Source organism: Triturus cristatus, chromosome 12 (genome assembly GCF_964204655.1).
Source record: "Triturus cristatus chromosome 12, aTriCri1.1, whole genome shotgun sequence".
Classification (NCBI taxonomy): Eukaryota; Metazoa; Chordata; class Amphibia; order Caudata; family Salamandridae; genus Triturus; species Triturus cristatus.
Genome location: NC_140595.1, coordinates 422,070,483 through 422,084,326, shown reverse-complemented (window position 1 = coordinate 422,084,326; position 13,844 = coordinate 422,070,483). Strand labels below are relative to the sequence as shown.

The 13,844-nt window shown below is 48.0% G+C and overlaps 1 protein-coding gene across 1 annotated transcript in view; it reads right to left on the bottom strand.

Moving 5' to 3' along the window:
- The window catches only part of LOC146776047 (fatty acyl-CoA hydrolase precursor, medium chain-like), a 275,087-nt gene that overhangs the window by 17,358 nt on the left and 243,885 nt on the right, over positions 1-13,844 (bottom strand). The window contains exon 12 of the mRNA XM_085639929.1: positions 7,320-7,469. Coding sequence (XP_085496055.1) covers positions 7,320-7,469 — 150 coding nt within the window. The remainder of the gene's footprint in view (positions 1-7,319; positions 7,470-13,844) is intronic.

Below are 13,844 nucleotides of genomic sequence, written 5' to 3'. Positions count from 1 at the left end.
TGGTGTTCTGGTATTGGCTGGGATCCATCTGAAGATTCTGTGGAGCATGTGAATAGTGTGGAAGTACGAGGAGGCAACTGCGTTGACTTACAATTTCATGCTTAGTTGGCTGTTGAGGATGATGCAGAGGTTGTGTGCGTGGTTGGTTGGTGTGGGTGTTGGTCTGAGTTCTGCAGGCCACCAGCTGTGGAAGTGTTCTTCCTGAAGATCAATACTTCAGTGTTGTTGGAGTTAAACTGGAGGCGGTTGTCTCTCAATGAAATATGTGAATCAGGTTCTCGGGGAGTTTGTGGAATCCAATGGCATTTTACATCCTACCCAATCTGGGTTCCGTGCTAATTATAGCACTGAAACAGCTCTCCTCGAGATATCTGAGTCCATTAAAGTTACATTGGATAAGGGCGGGAAAGCAGTCTTGATACTGCTTGACCTGTTGGCAGCTTTCGATACCGTACCACATGACCTTCTTCTCGATCGTCTTTGGAGGTGCAGTATCGGCGGCACTGTCTTACAATGGTTCCGGCCCTACCTCACTAATCGTCAGCAGACAGTTTGGTCCCCCCCTTTTGAGGCACCCATTCAATCGATGAATGTGGGTGTCCCTCAGGGATCTATCCTGAGCCCTACTTTGTTCAATGTGTATATGGCTCCCCTGGCATTGCTGGTCGAACCTTTCGGCGCCAGAATCGTTTCCTACGCTGACGACACGCAATTGTTGTTTACGTGCGGTAAGGGCGAAGTCCTGGATGGGAAGAAGCTCAATCTCTGCCTATCCGCGGTATTTAGTTGGTTTAATCTGAACCAACTATGCTGTAACTCAGAGAAATCAGAAATGATCTTCTTCGGCTGCAAGTCGGGTGAAGAATGGCGAGAATGGTGGCCATCTAATATGTCTCCCCCAACCACCTTGGCTACCACGGTCAAGAATCTAGGGGTCAAATTGGATAATAACCTTTCCATGAATGCCCAGGTTCAAACGGTGGCGGGCTCCTGTTTTGCCCTCCTGAGGATGATGCGCAACTTTCTACCTTTACTTTCTGTATCTCATAGGAAGATAGTTGTGCAAGCTCTAATATTGTCTCATCTCGACTACGTGAATGTCCTATATTTGGTAGGCCTGGGCGGTAAATTCCGTTCCGTTCGCGGAATTTGCGGAATTTGGGTAATTTCGCGTTCCGCGGAGAACACGAAATTGCCCAAAAATCTGTGTTCCGCGACTTCGCGAAATTTTTTGCTTGTTCGCGTTCTCAATATGCGTGTTCGCGAGATATTTCACCCCGAGCACGCAAACAGCGATCGCGAACAGGAAAAAAGTATCGCGAACAAGCAATTCCACGTGTTCGCGGAATTTCTGCGTGTTCGCGGAGATTTTTTACCGTTTCGCGGAGATTTGCGTAACGCGATTACGCAAATTCCGCCCACCCCTAATATTTGGGCCTTCCCGAGTATCTGATCAACCGGCTTCAAGTCGCTCAGAATGCTGCTGCCCGGGCTATCTTTATGGCTGACCGCCGGACACATACGACCCCACTCTTTAGAGCACTACACTGGCTCCCAGTGCGTAAGAGGGTGTTTTTTAAGGCACTGGTACTGGCCTTCAAGGCCTTTCATAATATCGGCGCTCTGTATCTGAGGAACAGATGCCAGCAGTATGTGCCCGTTCGTAATTTACGGTCCTTGACCTCTTGTTTTTTACAGACCCCAAGGTTTCTACGCACCCGTTTGGGAGGTCGCTCCTTTCAGGTAGTGGCCTCTGGGCTGTGGAACAATCTACCCATCGAGCTGTGCCCGGAAAATTATCTTTTGCGCTTCCGTCATCAACTAAAAACGTTGCTGTTTTCTTGATCGGTGGTCTCGGTCTGACTGCTGAGGGTTTTTGTCACTGGTCCCCCGTGTTAGCGCCGGGACACTCCTGTGAGTAGCCGTGCGCTCTACAAATACCCAGTAACATAACATAACTACGTTGCTCATGGCTTGGCGAAAGTTGGTTTTGGCATTGGAGGGGTCCTCGGTGAGTGAGAGGATCAGCTGAGTATCATCTGCGTAGGAGATTATATTGAGTACCTGGCATCTGATGATGCCTGTAAGGGGGGTCATGTAGATGTTGAACAGGGTGCGGCTGAAGGATGATTCTTGTGGTATGCTGCATATGATGTCTTTGGGCGCAGAGGTGAAGGGAGGCAGTCGGATGCTCTGTGTGCATCATGTAAGGAAGGAGGCGATCCACTTGAGGGCATCTTGCTGTATGCCTATATTGTAGAGTCTGTTGATAAGGGTGTTATGAGAGATGGTGTCGAGCGCTACGGAGAGGTCGAGGAGGATCAGGACCACCGTTTCTCCATGGTCAAGGAGTGTTCAGATGTTGTCTGTGGCGGCGATGAGCACGGTCTCAGTGCTGTGGTTGGCACGAAATCCTGATTGCGAGGCGCCCAGTAGGCGGTTTTGTTCCAGGAATTTGGTGAGCTGCTGATTGATGGTTTTCTTAAGTACCTTGGCCAGATAGGGAAGCAGGAGGATTGGACAATCCTTTTTGAGATCGCTGGGGTCAGCTGAGGTTTTCCTTAAGAGGGGTATGTGTGTTTTTATCTGCCTGGGAAGGTTGCTGTGGAGTTGGAGGTGTTGAGGATGGCTCCTCGATGCACCAATTGAGTGAGACAGTTATCCACATAGTTCTAGGAACATGACTCTGGGGAGCATCAGGGGCAAAGTGGCAAACACATACAGTAGGCATGGCAGAGCCATCATCTTTGCTAAGGCTGATGGTGGCCGCATCCGCCAAAAGGCCGACCATGTGTGCAAGGAGGCCAGCTCCCTGTCCAGGTCGCCCTCACGTACATCCACAGGGTCTCAATATATATGAATCCCCATATATCAAGAAGTGTGCAAAGTGATCGGAATCTCGTGTGTCCTAGATCCCAGCAGGAAAATCATGAAGGGCTCCATCACCATCAGGGGGAAAATACATGATTTATGTTTATTCAAGCAGAGCCCAGAGCCTGCACCACGACTGGTGTTACACCTGAAGCAACATCCTGTAGATAAATCAGGATGTCATCTGCTTAAAGAGAGATAGTATGCTCTCGGTCTGCCACCCTATGTCCATTCACCCCACTCAGAAATCGCAATTTTGCAAGCCAGAAGGTCGACAGCGAGTGTAAATAATAAAGATGACAATGGACAACCCTGACATATGCCCTGGTGAATCCTCCATTGCTCCCAATATTTTCGCCATACCCGCACCCTCGCCAGTCAAGCCTCATACAGCACCCCAATCCAGGCCAAAAGCTGCTTCCTAAAACCCACACGGCAGAGGACTGAAAAGAGATATGTCCTTGAGAGTCTGTCAAAGGCCTTTTCCATCTTCATTGATATCGCCACGGTCGGAGGACATCCCCCGGCAATCCGTAAAGGATGTGAAAGAGGTGCTGTATGTTTGTAGAAGTATCACATGTTGCAACAAAGCTGCTATGGTCTGGGTGGTTCAGAGCTGGCAAGCAAGACTGGATGCAGTTGGCAATGATTTTCCCCAGGATTTTGCAATTGAGGAAGGAACAGAGCTTGTACACACCCCTGTCAAGTGGGTCTTGCCCTTGGTTAGGTATCATGAGAATCAGGGCTTTTTGTGAGGACTCCGGTAGTCATCCCTTCGTGCGGGCCGCCGCATACACCCTGGTTAGGTGCTTAATCATATCTGCCTGAAAGCACTTAGGGGGAGGCCATTGCTGTCAGTTGTTTTGCCTGTACCAGCTGTTTAATAGCCTTTCTATCTTGTAACCCGCTTTGGGGCCCTATACTGAAAGCCTGTCATCTGGGGTCAATGTGGTCAGTGGCGCGCCAGCCATAAATTTAATCAATTGTTCTCCACTGGCCTCGGGCACTGGTCCGTAAAGAGCCTGGTAGCATACAGAGAGCACTTTGGCAATGTCTGCCTGTCTGTACGCGCAGTGAGCCCACGGGTACCAAATAGTCATTACCACAGGTTGTCCATGGTGTGTCCACAGGAGAACTGCGATCAGGTTCCCCGGCATGATCCCCCTCTGCGTTGATCCCACTACCCATCTCTTCATGACACATATCTCAGGTAGTCATGGAGGGCCAGTCTGGAACTCAAGTCTGCGTATTCAAGATATTGTTGGACTAGAGTGCATGGCACCCCTTCTTCAGAGCTCATCCTTCGTATGATTGAGGATTGGATCTGTCACACATGTTGTTCACAACACAACTGAAGTCACCACCTACTACCAATGGCTCGTCCAGGTCTTGCTCCAAGAGGTCCGTCAGTAACTGTAAGTACATCTCCTGGCCAGTATCCGGAGAATAAAGCCGCAGTATGTGTATTAGGGAACCATCAGGGTTCCCGTTGAGCTGACAAATACGTAACAACCCTCAGGGTCCAACCCGTGCCAGCCCAGATAGAACAGTACCCTCCGGATCCACCCACATCAGCACCCCCCTAGCATATGCCGAGAATAAAGGGCTGAACAGCTGACTCCTCCAGCGGTAATGAGGTCGTTGACCCTCCCACTCTTTTAAGTGCATCTCCTAGAACATGGCAATGTGAGCTCTGCACCTCGCTAAGTGAGAACGGATGTGTTGGAACTTGAGTGGTTGCTCATCCCCTTGATGTTCCACGTGTTGAGATTAAAAGTGTTGTGATGTGTCACAGCACACATCACAACGTCGTTGCGTATGTTGCGGATGTTCCCATGCACTCAATTCTCATGTCCCCGGTTAGCCATATGGTCAGTCCAGAATCCAACCTGGTGGTGATGGAGGCACCGCTCCTGTAGTAATTGTGTGCATGTCGGACTCCCCTTCTGGATCAAAAGGGCTAGGGAGTCCTGTCCTCATGGCATGGTGACCATCCTGACGCAGGACGTGTTGTCATAGTATATCCTATGGTCAGATCTGCAGGGGCCCGAATAGTCCGAGGGGGGCCCAACAGTTTGTAAGTAATGGAATGTGTTCCAGACCGTAGTCCATAATATGAAATCCAGCTGCAGTTCAAGTCATATCAGTTCTTCAGCTGTTTGTGGAGAGACTCTTAGGAGTCCCTGCAGTTCATCATCTGAGCTGATGAGGAGTTCCCTGGTGTCTACATCAGTGCTTGTCTCTGATGCAAGGATGAAGGGGAGAGTTCCTGGAGTGCCACTGTTCCCCGGAGCACTGAGGCCTTGTCGGTCTCCATCTGTGGCTTACTAGGAGTCTGAGTTGTCCAGGCGATCCAGGCCATTCCGTCATTTGCTCCTCCCATGCCCCAAGCCTCTGGACCACTGCAGTCACTTTAGTGAGGCCCCCAATCTGCGAAGGTGTGCCATGGGCCTTGGCCCAGTCTCATGTCTCCCCTGGGTTCATGATCAACAGGCATCAGCCTTTGTGGGTGATCTGGACCCTGGACGGAAACAGAAGGATGTATTTCATCCCTATGGTGCACAGTCACTATTTCACACTTAGAAAGGAGTTTCTGTGTCTCTGAACGAACACAGTATAATCTAGAAAAATAGGAACTTTGTTATTGACCACCTGAAGTGGCCTGCTTGTGGTGCCGGTTAAAGTATGGCATCCCGAAAATGCAGGACTCTGGCCACCACTGATCTGGGTCAGGCCCTTCGGGAGTGATCTCCTCACTGGAGCCAGTTATGCCCGCTTCACGGAGAACAAAGCGGACAGCCCCTGAGGTACTACTGTCTCCACCAGCCAGTTTTCCAGGTAGACCACCATGTCTTCTTTCTCCAGACTTTCCGGCAGGCCCGCCAAGCGAATGTTCTTGCGGTGCACCCGATCCTCTGTCCTGTCCTCCAGGACACAGAGTGGGTCCGAGAGTTCCTGCACCTGTTTATGAAGGTCCATCACCTGAGACTGCACTTCTCCTATGGATGTCTCCATCAGAGTCATTCTCCCTTGCAGCTGTTTGTGGTTCTTTCAAAGGAGGCCTACCACTATGGCACACAGCATCTATCTTCGCCTCTACAGATGTTCTTCAGGAGTGCACTGCCTGTAGAATTTGTGTGTCCCCTTCCAGGGCTGGCACGGGGGCCAGCATCCATGCCCCCGGGCACCATCTGGCTCATCAGCAGCCCGCAGCTTCGTCTGCAGGGCTATGTCCAGGCCCTGTGTGATGGTCGCAGGCAGCTTGGCTTGCTTTTGTTTCCACATTTCTGCCCCAGCAGTCAGTTGTGGCATACAGCCACAAGGCAATCAAGGGTCAAAAGGGCCAAAAGGGGATCAGCTGCTCATTCATCCCCCTGGCGAGTTGTAGGCAGCCCGCTTCCCCCCCAAACATGGTAGGGCAGCACAAGCAGCTGCTAGTTGCAGAGGTCAATGAAAGCAGAGCAGACAAAGAGGCACAGCAGTGTCGTCCCAGATTCAGGCCCTCAGGCCGACCCCCGTCTCAAAGAGGGGAGCGTGTTTTAATAGGCTCTCGGTAGATTAAAAGGAAAAAGAGAGGAAAAGGGGGGTCAGAGGGCTGTCATGCCCCCCCAGTTGTCCCCTGATCCACCAGAGGATCACAGATGGTGAGGTGTGTCTACATCGGTCCATGCATTGCCCCTGTGCAGGGGTTTGGAGACTATCTCCAGTGCCTCCCCATGAGCCTCTCTGCCACTTTCTGCAAGAAGGAGGCCTTGTGTGGGCCACCAACAGCCCGGCCAACCGGTCGCCACAGACCGAGTCATCACACGCCACCATGTGGCAGTGAAAGGGATCCTGGCCTGCACACCAGGTCTTCATGATCCTTTCAGTCCTGGCCATGAGCGGTTGCTAAAAATCGTGCTGCTGCAGCCATCTGACCTCTGAAGGGGCTAGCAAAGCCTTACTCCTAGAGGCCCGGGACCCGGTGATGGCCGGATGCGAGAGGATAAGAGGTGGGCCCAGAGGAGCTTTCTAAGCTGCTGCCGCCATGTTCCTTGTCCTGGCCACCCCCACCGATTTGAGTGCTCCTTTATGCTTAGACCACTAAACAATAAGAGGAGTTCTAGATATATGAAATTCTTTCTTTTTTTGCAAACAGAATGTGTTTTTCAATCAAAGCACAGTATGCCATTACTAAAACCATAGCCTTTGCGCTCAGTGAAACATTTTATTTTCCTTTCACCACAAAGCAAACAGTTACGAATTTAACATACTGGGGCCATTTCTACTTTCACAAAGTATTCGCAATGTATTTTGCAAACCCTGATTTAACAAATTGGGATTATGAATTAGATTATGGTTGAAATTGAGCGAAATAAAACCATTGCCACATAATTTCTGCCTTGCATTCATATGAGATAGCTACGTATATTGCCACTGAAAGTCCATAGGGTTAATAGACTGCTCACCTTGTAGTGTAATATCACCTTCTAAGAATGGAAAACCTAGGACGGATATGATTTCATCGGCATGGTCAGCTTTCACGTAGGCTGGTTTTGAATCACGATGGATACTCGGGCGGTGCTGATACTCATAGAAATAGACCGGAAGGCCAGAGTCTAGGGAAGAAAATTTCAATAATTCAACATCATGCTCTTTACAGTGACAAAAGACACTACAAACATGAGTTCTCCGGCCTGTTATCTAAAGGTGACATTAAAAAGAGGAACTCAGTAAACGAGAATGTGAGGAGCATACAAAGTACATGAGTTTAGCATGAAGAAGGGCACGAGCATTTCACATCTTTGACTGTAAGCAAAATAAAATATTCATGCCACTACATTAGTACTTTGAACACCACTCCTCTCTTCTCAATAAACCCTCCAGCATGTCCTCCTCTCTAATTTTCTCCCTTTCTGCCTCTTTGGTTAAACTGATCATTTTTCTGACTTATTTGATTTTGATCACTAGTCCCTTTCCCTCTTATCTTCATTCAATTTTGCTCCACCCAGTCGATCGGATTCAGGAAGGTGCGTCTCTCAACATGAGTGTGCATGGCACTCCTTCTCCTTCGTCAAGCAATCAATGACAGGTTTCCATAAAATTTAGATTTTTTATTTTGTTAGTGATTTGAACCATAGCTATAATGTCTTAATACCAAAATGTTTTTGCAGAGAGTACCACTAATCATGTTCTTTTCATCTGTATTCCTTTCATAATGATCCAAGGGGAAGAGAGTCTCCCAGGTACAAGCGGCTGCTACCATTACCATCACCAGCGCCTTGGTGATGACCACTGCCACCACCAGCGCCACAGTCATGGCAGATTGTTCTTCTGCCCCCAGTAAGTTGAGTTTATTATTATTACTTACTTCTACCTATTCCCACTAGTAATGTATTATATTCTTCTGTATTTACCTTTTTTTCAAGTCCCCAACCTAATGTTTGCAATCCTTGCATTTTACATGTGTTTTCCATATTTCCTATTTCTGCATCTGACTTTTCCCTGTTTGCAGCTTTCTTCTGCTCCCTTTTTTAGTAAGCTTTCCCTTGCTTCTCTTTTACATGTCTTGTGTAGTGCTGTTAAAAGAACAGATTTTTGTCAGCGTAAAGAGCAGTGCTTAATTTGTAAACAATTAAATGAAAGGGCCCAATGTATTTCTCAGGAGTCCAATGCAGCTGGTGCCACATTAGGAGAAAAACGTTTTTGGTTTAATACCTGGTTTTAATAATGTTGTCAACCAAACCTCCCAAAGTGATTCATTTGATAGAAGATAGCTAACCTAACTTAAGTGAGGTATTGCTTTTGGACCTTGTGCAAAAAAATTACTGGGAGGGGGGATTAATCTGGTATCTAAAATGGGTAAATTACATTTTGTCTAGGCAAGCAGTCCACCAGTACCATTGCCAGGACCAGTGTACGAGGGATGGTTGAGGAGGCCCATGTTGGGGGAGGGGGAGAAGTCCCAGTGGTGGGAAGGACAAGTGGCAAGTCATCTTGCTTTCTTATTGACAACAATGTATTTGTTAAGCTATCCTGCCACTCACCTCCCTGCCCATAAGATTTCCCTCCTAAAACTGAAAAGTAGTTTTGTTTGACGCTATAGTGTAGGTGGTGAAATGTACGCCTTCTTCAAGTAAACAGCGCAGCACAAAGTCTGCAATGCATACAAACCGAAGACATGGTGCGCTTCCCAATGCCCACTCACTCACCTACGACTTCACTTCATCATTCTTTCTGTCCCAGCCTAACCAAAAATGTAAATTCCATATCAGCATCTGCCACATTTTTCTGCCTTATATTTCATGGCTTCCATTATGGATTTTTGGATAAAATTGTTTCCTTCTGTGAACCAATGTGACTAAGCAAAATTGTGGTACTTGATCAGTGACAACCAAATATGCCATAGCTAAAATCTACCTAGCCCAATCCCAATAATTTACGTTTTCATAGACTAACTTTCCCCACAGCCAATTAAAGGTATTTGTTTGAAAATAATTAGTGGTGGAGGACAGGGTGTAATGTGGGACTAAGGGCCTGATTTAGAGTTTGGTGGATGGAATGCTCTTTCACAAATTTGACAAATAAAATATCCTATTCACTGTACTACAGTGCATCATTTATATTCTATGCACTGTCTACTATCAAATGGCAGACGGGATATTCGTTATCCGCCATGTGCGTGACAGAGTATTCCATCTGCCTAGCGCTATCAGTCCCTAAGTTTGGACTAAGGGTAGAATTGAAGAGGGAATAAGAGAGCAGGGCCATTGGAATTAATGATAATGTTAAAAACATGCTATTGCAGCTGTACCAAAAACATTCTGTGGAGTAGCAGACTCACCAGTATGGCTCCATTAATGTCACACATATGGTCGGTCCCGTAATTGTGCAGCATATATACATGTAACTCACTAATGACCTCTAATACATTCATTAACAACACACAAAGTGTCTGTTCAGTTTCACCCTATGAAATTCTAAAATCACTTGTTGATCATGTTGGTGATCTGGCGTCATTCCTTGCAGTCAGTAATGTTGCATTATGTGATGCATGTGCAGGAAAAACTTGACCCTGTGACTAATGACATAAAAAATTCAAATAACTCTAAGGGACCAGCAATATTCCGCTATTGTGCCACTACAGTATAAACAAGTGTTTGTGCCGCACATTACAATGTTTTTTTTCCTAATTGATGTAGCTACTCCTCCTGCTTCAGGTCAAACACAGAAGGAAATAGCTGCTCGGCTGTGGCTCCACAAGTTGGAGGTGGTGGCTGCTGAATACCGCCAGCTGGTGGTCTTGGAGGAGGTGGGGGCGAGGACCTCTAGTTCTTTGGCCATCATCCAACCCCGCCACCTTCACAGCATCCACTGAGAGTCGACGCTCATTAGGCAGGGCCAGCGGAACCTGGCACCAGAGTTGGCAATCTGAAGAAGGACCTGGGTGCCGTCAGTGACCTTCTCTGTTGAACTTTTGTTTTGGGGTGTGAGGACCTGTAGTGGGTGGAAAAGGTGGGAAGAGAAGTTGCGGAAAGGGTCATTTTTGGAGTTTTGCTTCTGAGAGGGGGTAGACCTCTTGTGGGTGGAGAGGGTAGGATGGGGAGTTGAGGAAAGGGACATTTTGGGGGTTTTGTTTGGGGAGATGGGTGGGCCTGTTGTGGGTGAAGTAGATGGGTTTTCTATTTTAAAATAAATGGGTCTTTATCTTTACTCTCTGGCTTTGCATTGCTAATAATTGTAGCATCATGGCTCAGTGACAAGAAAAATAAGAAGCTCTCTGTGAGAAGTTGGCCTGGCATATGCTGTCTCCTAGTTATAGGGGACACCTTGCACCAGTCCAATCCGACTCTTATTGATGATAGGTTTAAGACAACCTTTAAAGAAAGCTATCCTAGTGGTAGCTGTGGAGAGCAGCCTTCAGGCTAAGTCTTGAAGGAGTGTTAAGCTTATTGTTTTACCATAGATAACCTCTTGAATGACCAAATGAAAGAGTAGCTCACACAGGTATATATATAAAATATATGTATTTATTCTAAACAGAATCCCACAAGTCTCTTTATGAGGCTGAGGCAAAGTTACAATTCAAACAAGCATTTATAGATACAATAAATAGCACTGGAATCATAGGGCCCCAGGGGGGGACCAAACCATATATTGTGGTATAAGAACCACGACAATTCTACAGACAATGCCTAGGGCATTTAGTATCGCTGGCCCCTTAAGAATCCACCCCAGGTTATGAGGAAGGGGACCCACGGGAGGCGCGTGAAGTGGAAATAGCTGCTATCGGGAGCTCTATTAAAGCCTATGGAGAATGTTGCGGTTTGATTTAAACAGATTAAAGTAACTTCTAGCAGGGGTACAAAGTTAAAACTTTAGAGTTAAGTTTTGAGGAGCCCACTACCACGAGAGTACCGAGGTACCACTGTTACCTGCCCCAGGGAAGCCGGGTGCATAGGTCGTTTTCGATGTCGGGTCGCGGGCTGATTTTCAATGGGAAAATGTACAAAACTGCTGCTAGCCAAAAGCGTTGATGATGCCGTGAAGATTGAAGTTGTAGATCTTGCAGAGAAGAACCTGAAAGCAGAGGGGACAGAGTCTGGGTCACGGCACAGTGAACAGGGAGCTCAAAGAAAAGAGCCATTCAATGTTGGGTGCTTCAAGTGGAAAGAGGTGTAGCTTGAATCTGCAGCCACGGGCTCCGGGAGGCTTTAAGGAAGGCCAGCTTCGGGAGAGCAACTGTCCCACGTTGAATGAGGGTCGCTGCGGTGTTAGTGTCCGGATTGAATCCACTAAGCCTTGGCAACTGCAACCCAAGCAAGATAAACAAATCAGCTACTGGTGCAGACCCACGAGGTCTGTGAGAGGTCTCATTTGGAGAGACTATAGAGCAGGCCTGAAGCAACCAGGGGAACTCTTAAATGTTGAGATTGTTCTCCGCTTGGGCCCACAAGTCGAGAGACAATGGACCGCGGAAGGCAGCAAAATGGAGTGCGTAAAAGGGAGCCCACGGGCCACCGTAGGGGGCTAGGGTGCTGATCTTTGGCACAAATGCTGCTTCGTGGTTGGCTCAAAAAGGGGCCAAAGCACAACTTCCCCACTGGTCAGGGTCGTGTGCTATGCAAGAGGTGGCTGGTATACTGGGGTATTCGGAAATATCGGCACCCACGCGGTCCACGGTGCTCAGGTTTGCTGTGCACACTCACTGGCCTCTGGGATGCTTAGGAAACCCACCTCAAGGTTGCTGGAAGTCAACGAAGTTCATAGGAGCAGCAAAGTTCCAACCGGGTCACTTGCAGTGTTTCAGGTGCCTGCCAAGCAGGGGGGTAACTCCTTTACCCCAAGGGAGATTTCTTCAGTCAGCTGGGCAGCAGCTCGTCGAAGGTCAAGTCTGTGAAGTCCAAGATTAATCTAAAGCTCTGGGGCCACATTATTCACCTTTATCCCCAAGATTAGGGGAGTGTCAAGAGTAGTGTCCACCAATGAGAGGTGAGGCGGGAAAGGGTGGCTACACCCTCTCCCTTTTGTGTGTTTCCCGCCTGGGCGATGGGCAGGATGCCCCTGAACCGGTTCCAGGCGGTGTATGCAGAATGTAGGCGCTGTAGCTGCCTTCGTGCAACTCTGAAAGGCAACATATGGTGCACCCACCCTGTTCCAATCCACATATGCTGTCTGGGGAGATGATAGTACCTCCCTGCCACAGGAGCCCTATTGTCCAGCTGGCGAGGCTGGGATTTTCCCCAGCAACAACCAGCCAGAGTCGTGTGGGTGGCGGGTAGTAGCCATTTTGTACTACGTGTGCACTTTTAAATTGGTGTCTGAATTCTGCCGCTTTTCCCATATCGCCCCTGTAGCAGGGGGGAATCGTGCCCTCATGCCCATGGCTGGACTGGGGGTAGGATTCCTACATGTTTGACACCAAACACGATATGGTTCTGTGTAGCCATTCTCAAGTTATCACGCTATCGCAATAGACTTATAATGCGGTTAAGAGTATATGGTATGGGTACACTACAAACAACCCAGCAATGATTTTATGAAGGTTGCAGAGAGGCCCTACTCAGGTAGGGGTCCCCCCTCACACATACCTCAGCACCCTGCCCTGTAGGATTAGCAAGGCCTGCTATAGGGGTGACCTATGAGAGTATATGTGTTGTAATGGGGTGGGATATAGGGTACCTATATCCCTGTAATGGGTGCTAGCACCACCTTACCCAGACTACAGTAGTGGTCTGGTGGTGTCAGTTTGTATGGCTGTCCCAGGGTGGCACAATAAGTGCTGCAGCCGTGGTAGGCCTACTGAGGGACGCATGCCCTGGGTACCTAGGGTACCATCTACAAGGGACTGTCAGGGCATCCTCAGTATCCAATTGGTTTGTACCTAGGGTACTCACATCAGTTTTAAGGAGAAAGCAGATAGGCTGGGGTCCTGGATAGCAGGATCCCAGCCAGACTAGTCAAAAACCACTCAAATACCAGGCAAAAAGTTGGGGGCAACCATTAATCAGATCCCACCTTCCTACACTGTCCTATCTGAAGTCCCTTGTCAGGTATGTCCCTTGTCAGGTATTTATTCTTCAGTAGGTTACTTACCTCTTCCTGCGGTTTAGTATACCCTGCTACCAGAGTGGAAACGGAAAACTGACTATATGCTTGACTTTATTGCTTGATGAGTTTTTGCAGCACCCAGACACCTACCAGTGATACGTATATACTAGTTAATTACTGCTCTGGTCCTACCCTCTACCTCTTATCCACTAATGAGGTTTGGCAACAACATACTCCAAAATAGCAATCTCTCCTTCCATAGAACAACTTCAGTACTAAGTTCTCAATTTCTTACCTGAGTAGATTAATTCAATGTTTGCTATCTCACTCAATCTTCCCAAACCTTACTGCAGGGTTTCCCAAAGGGCCTTCTTAATGCTGTTGATAGTGGGCCAGCACTAAACAGGGGGTAATAGGGCTTGCGTGGGCTATTGTTTAGTTAA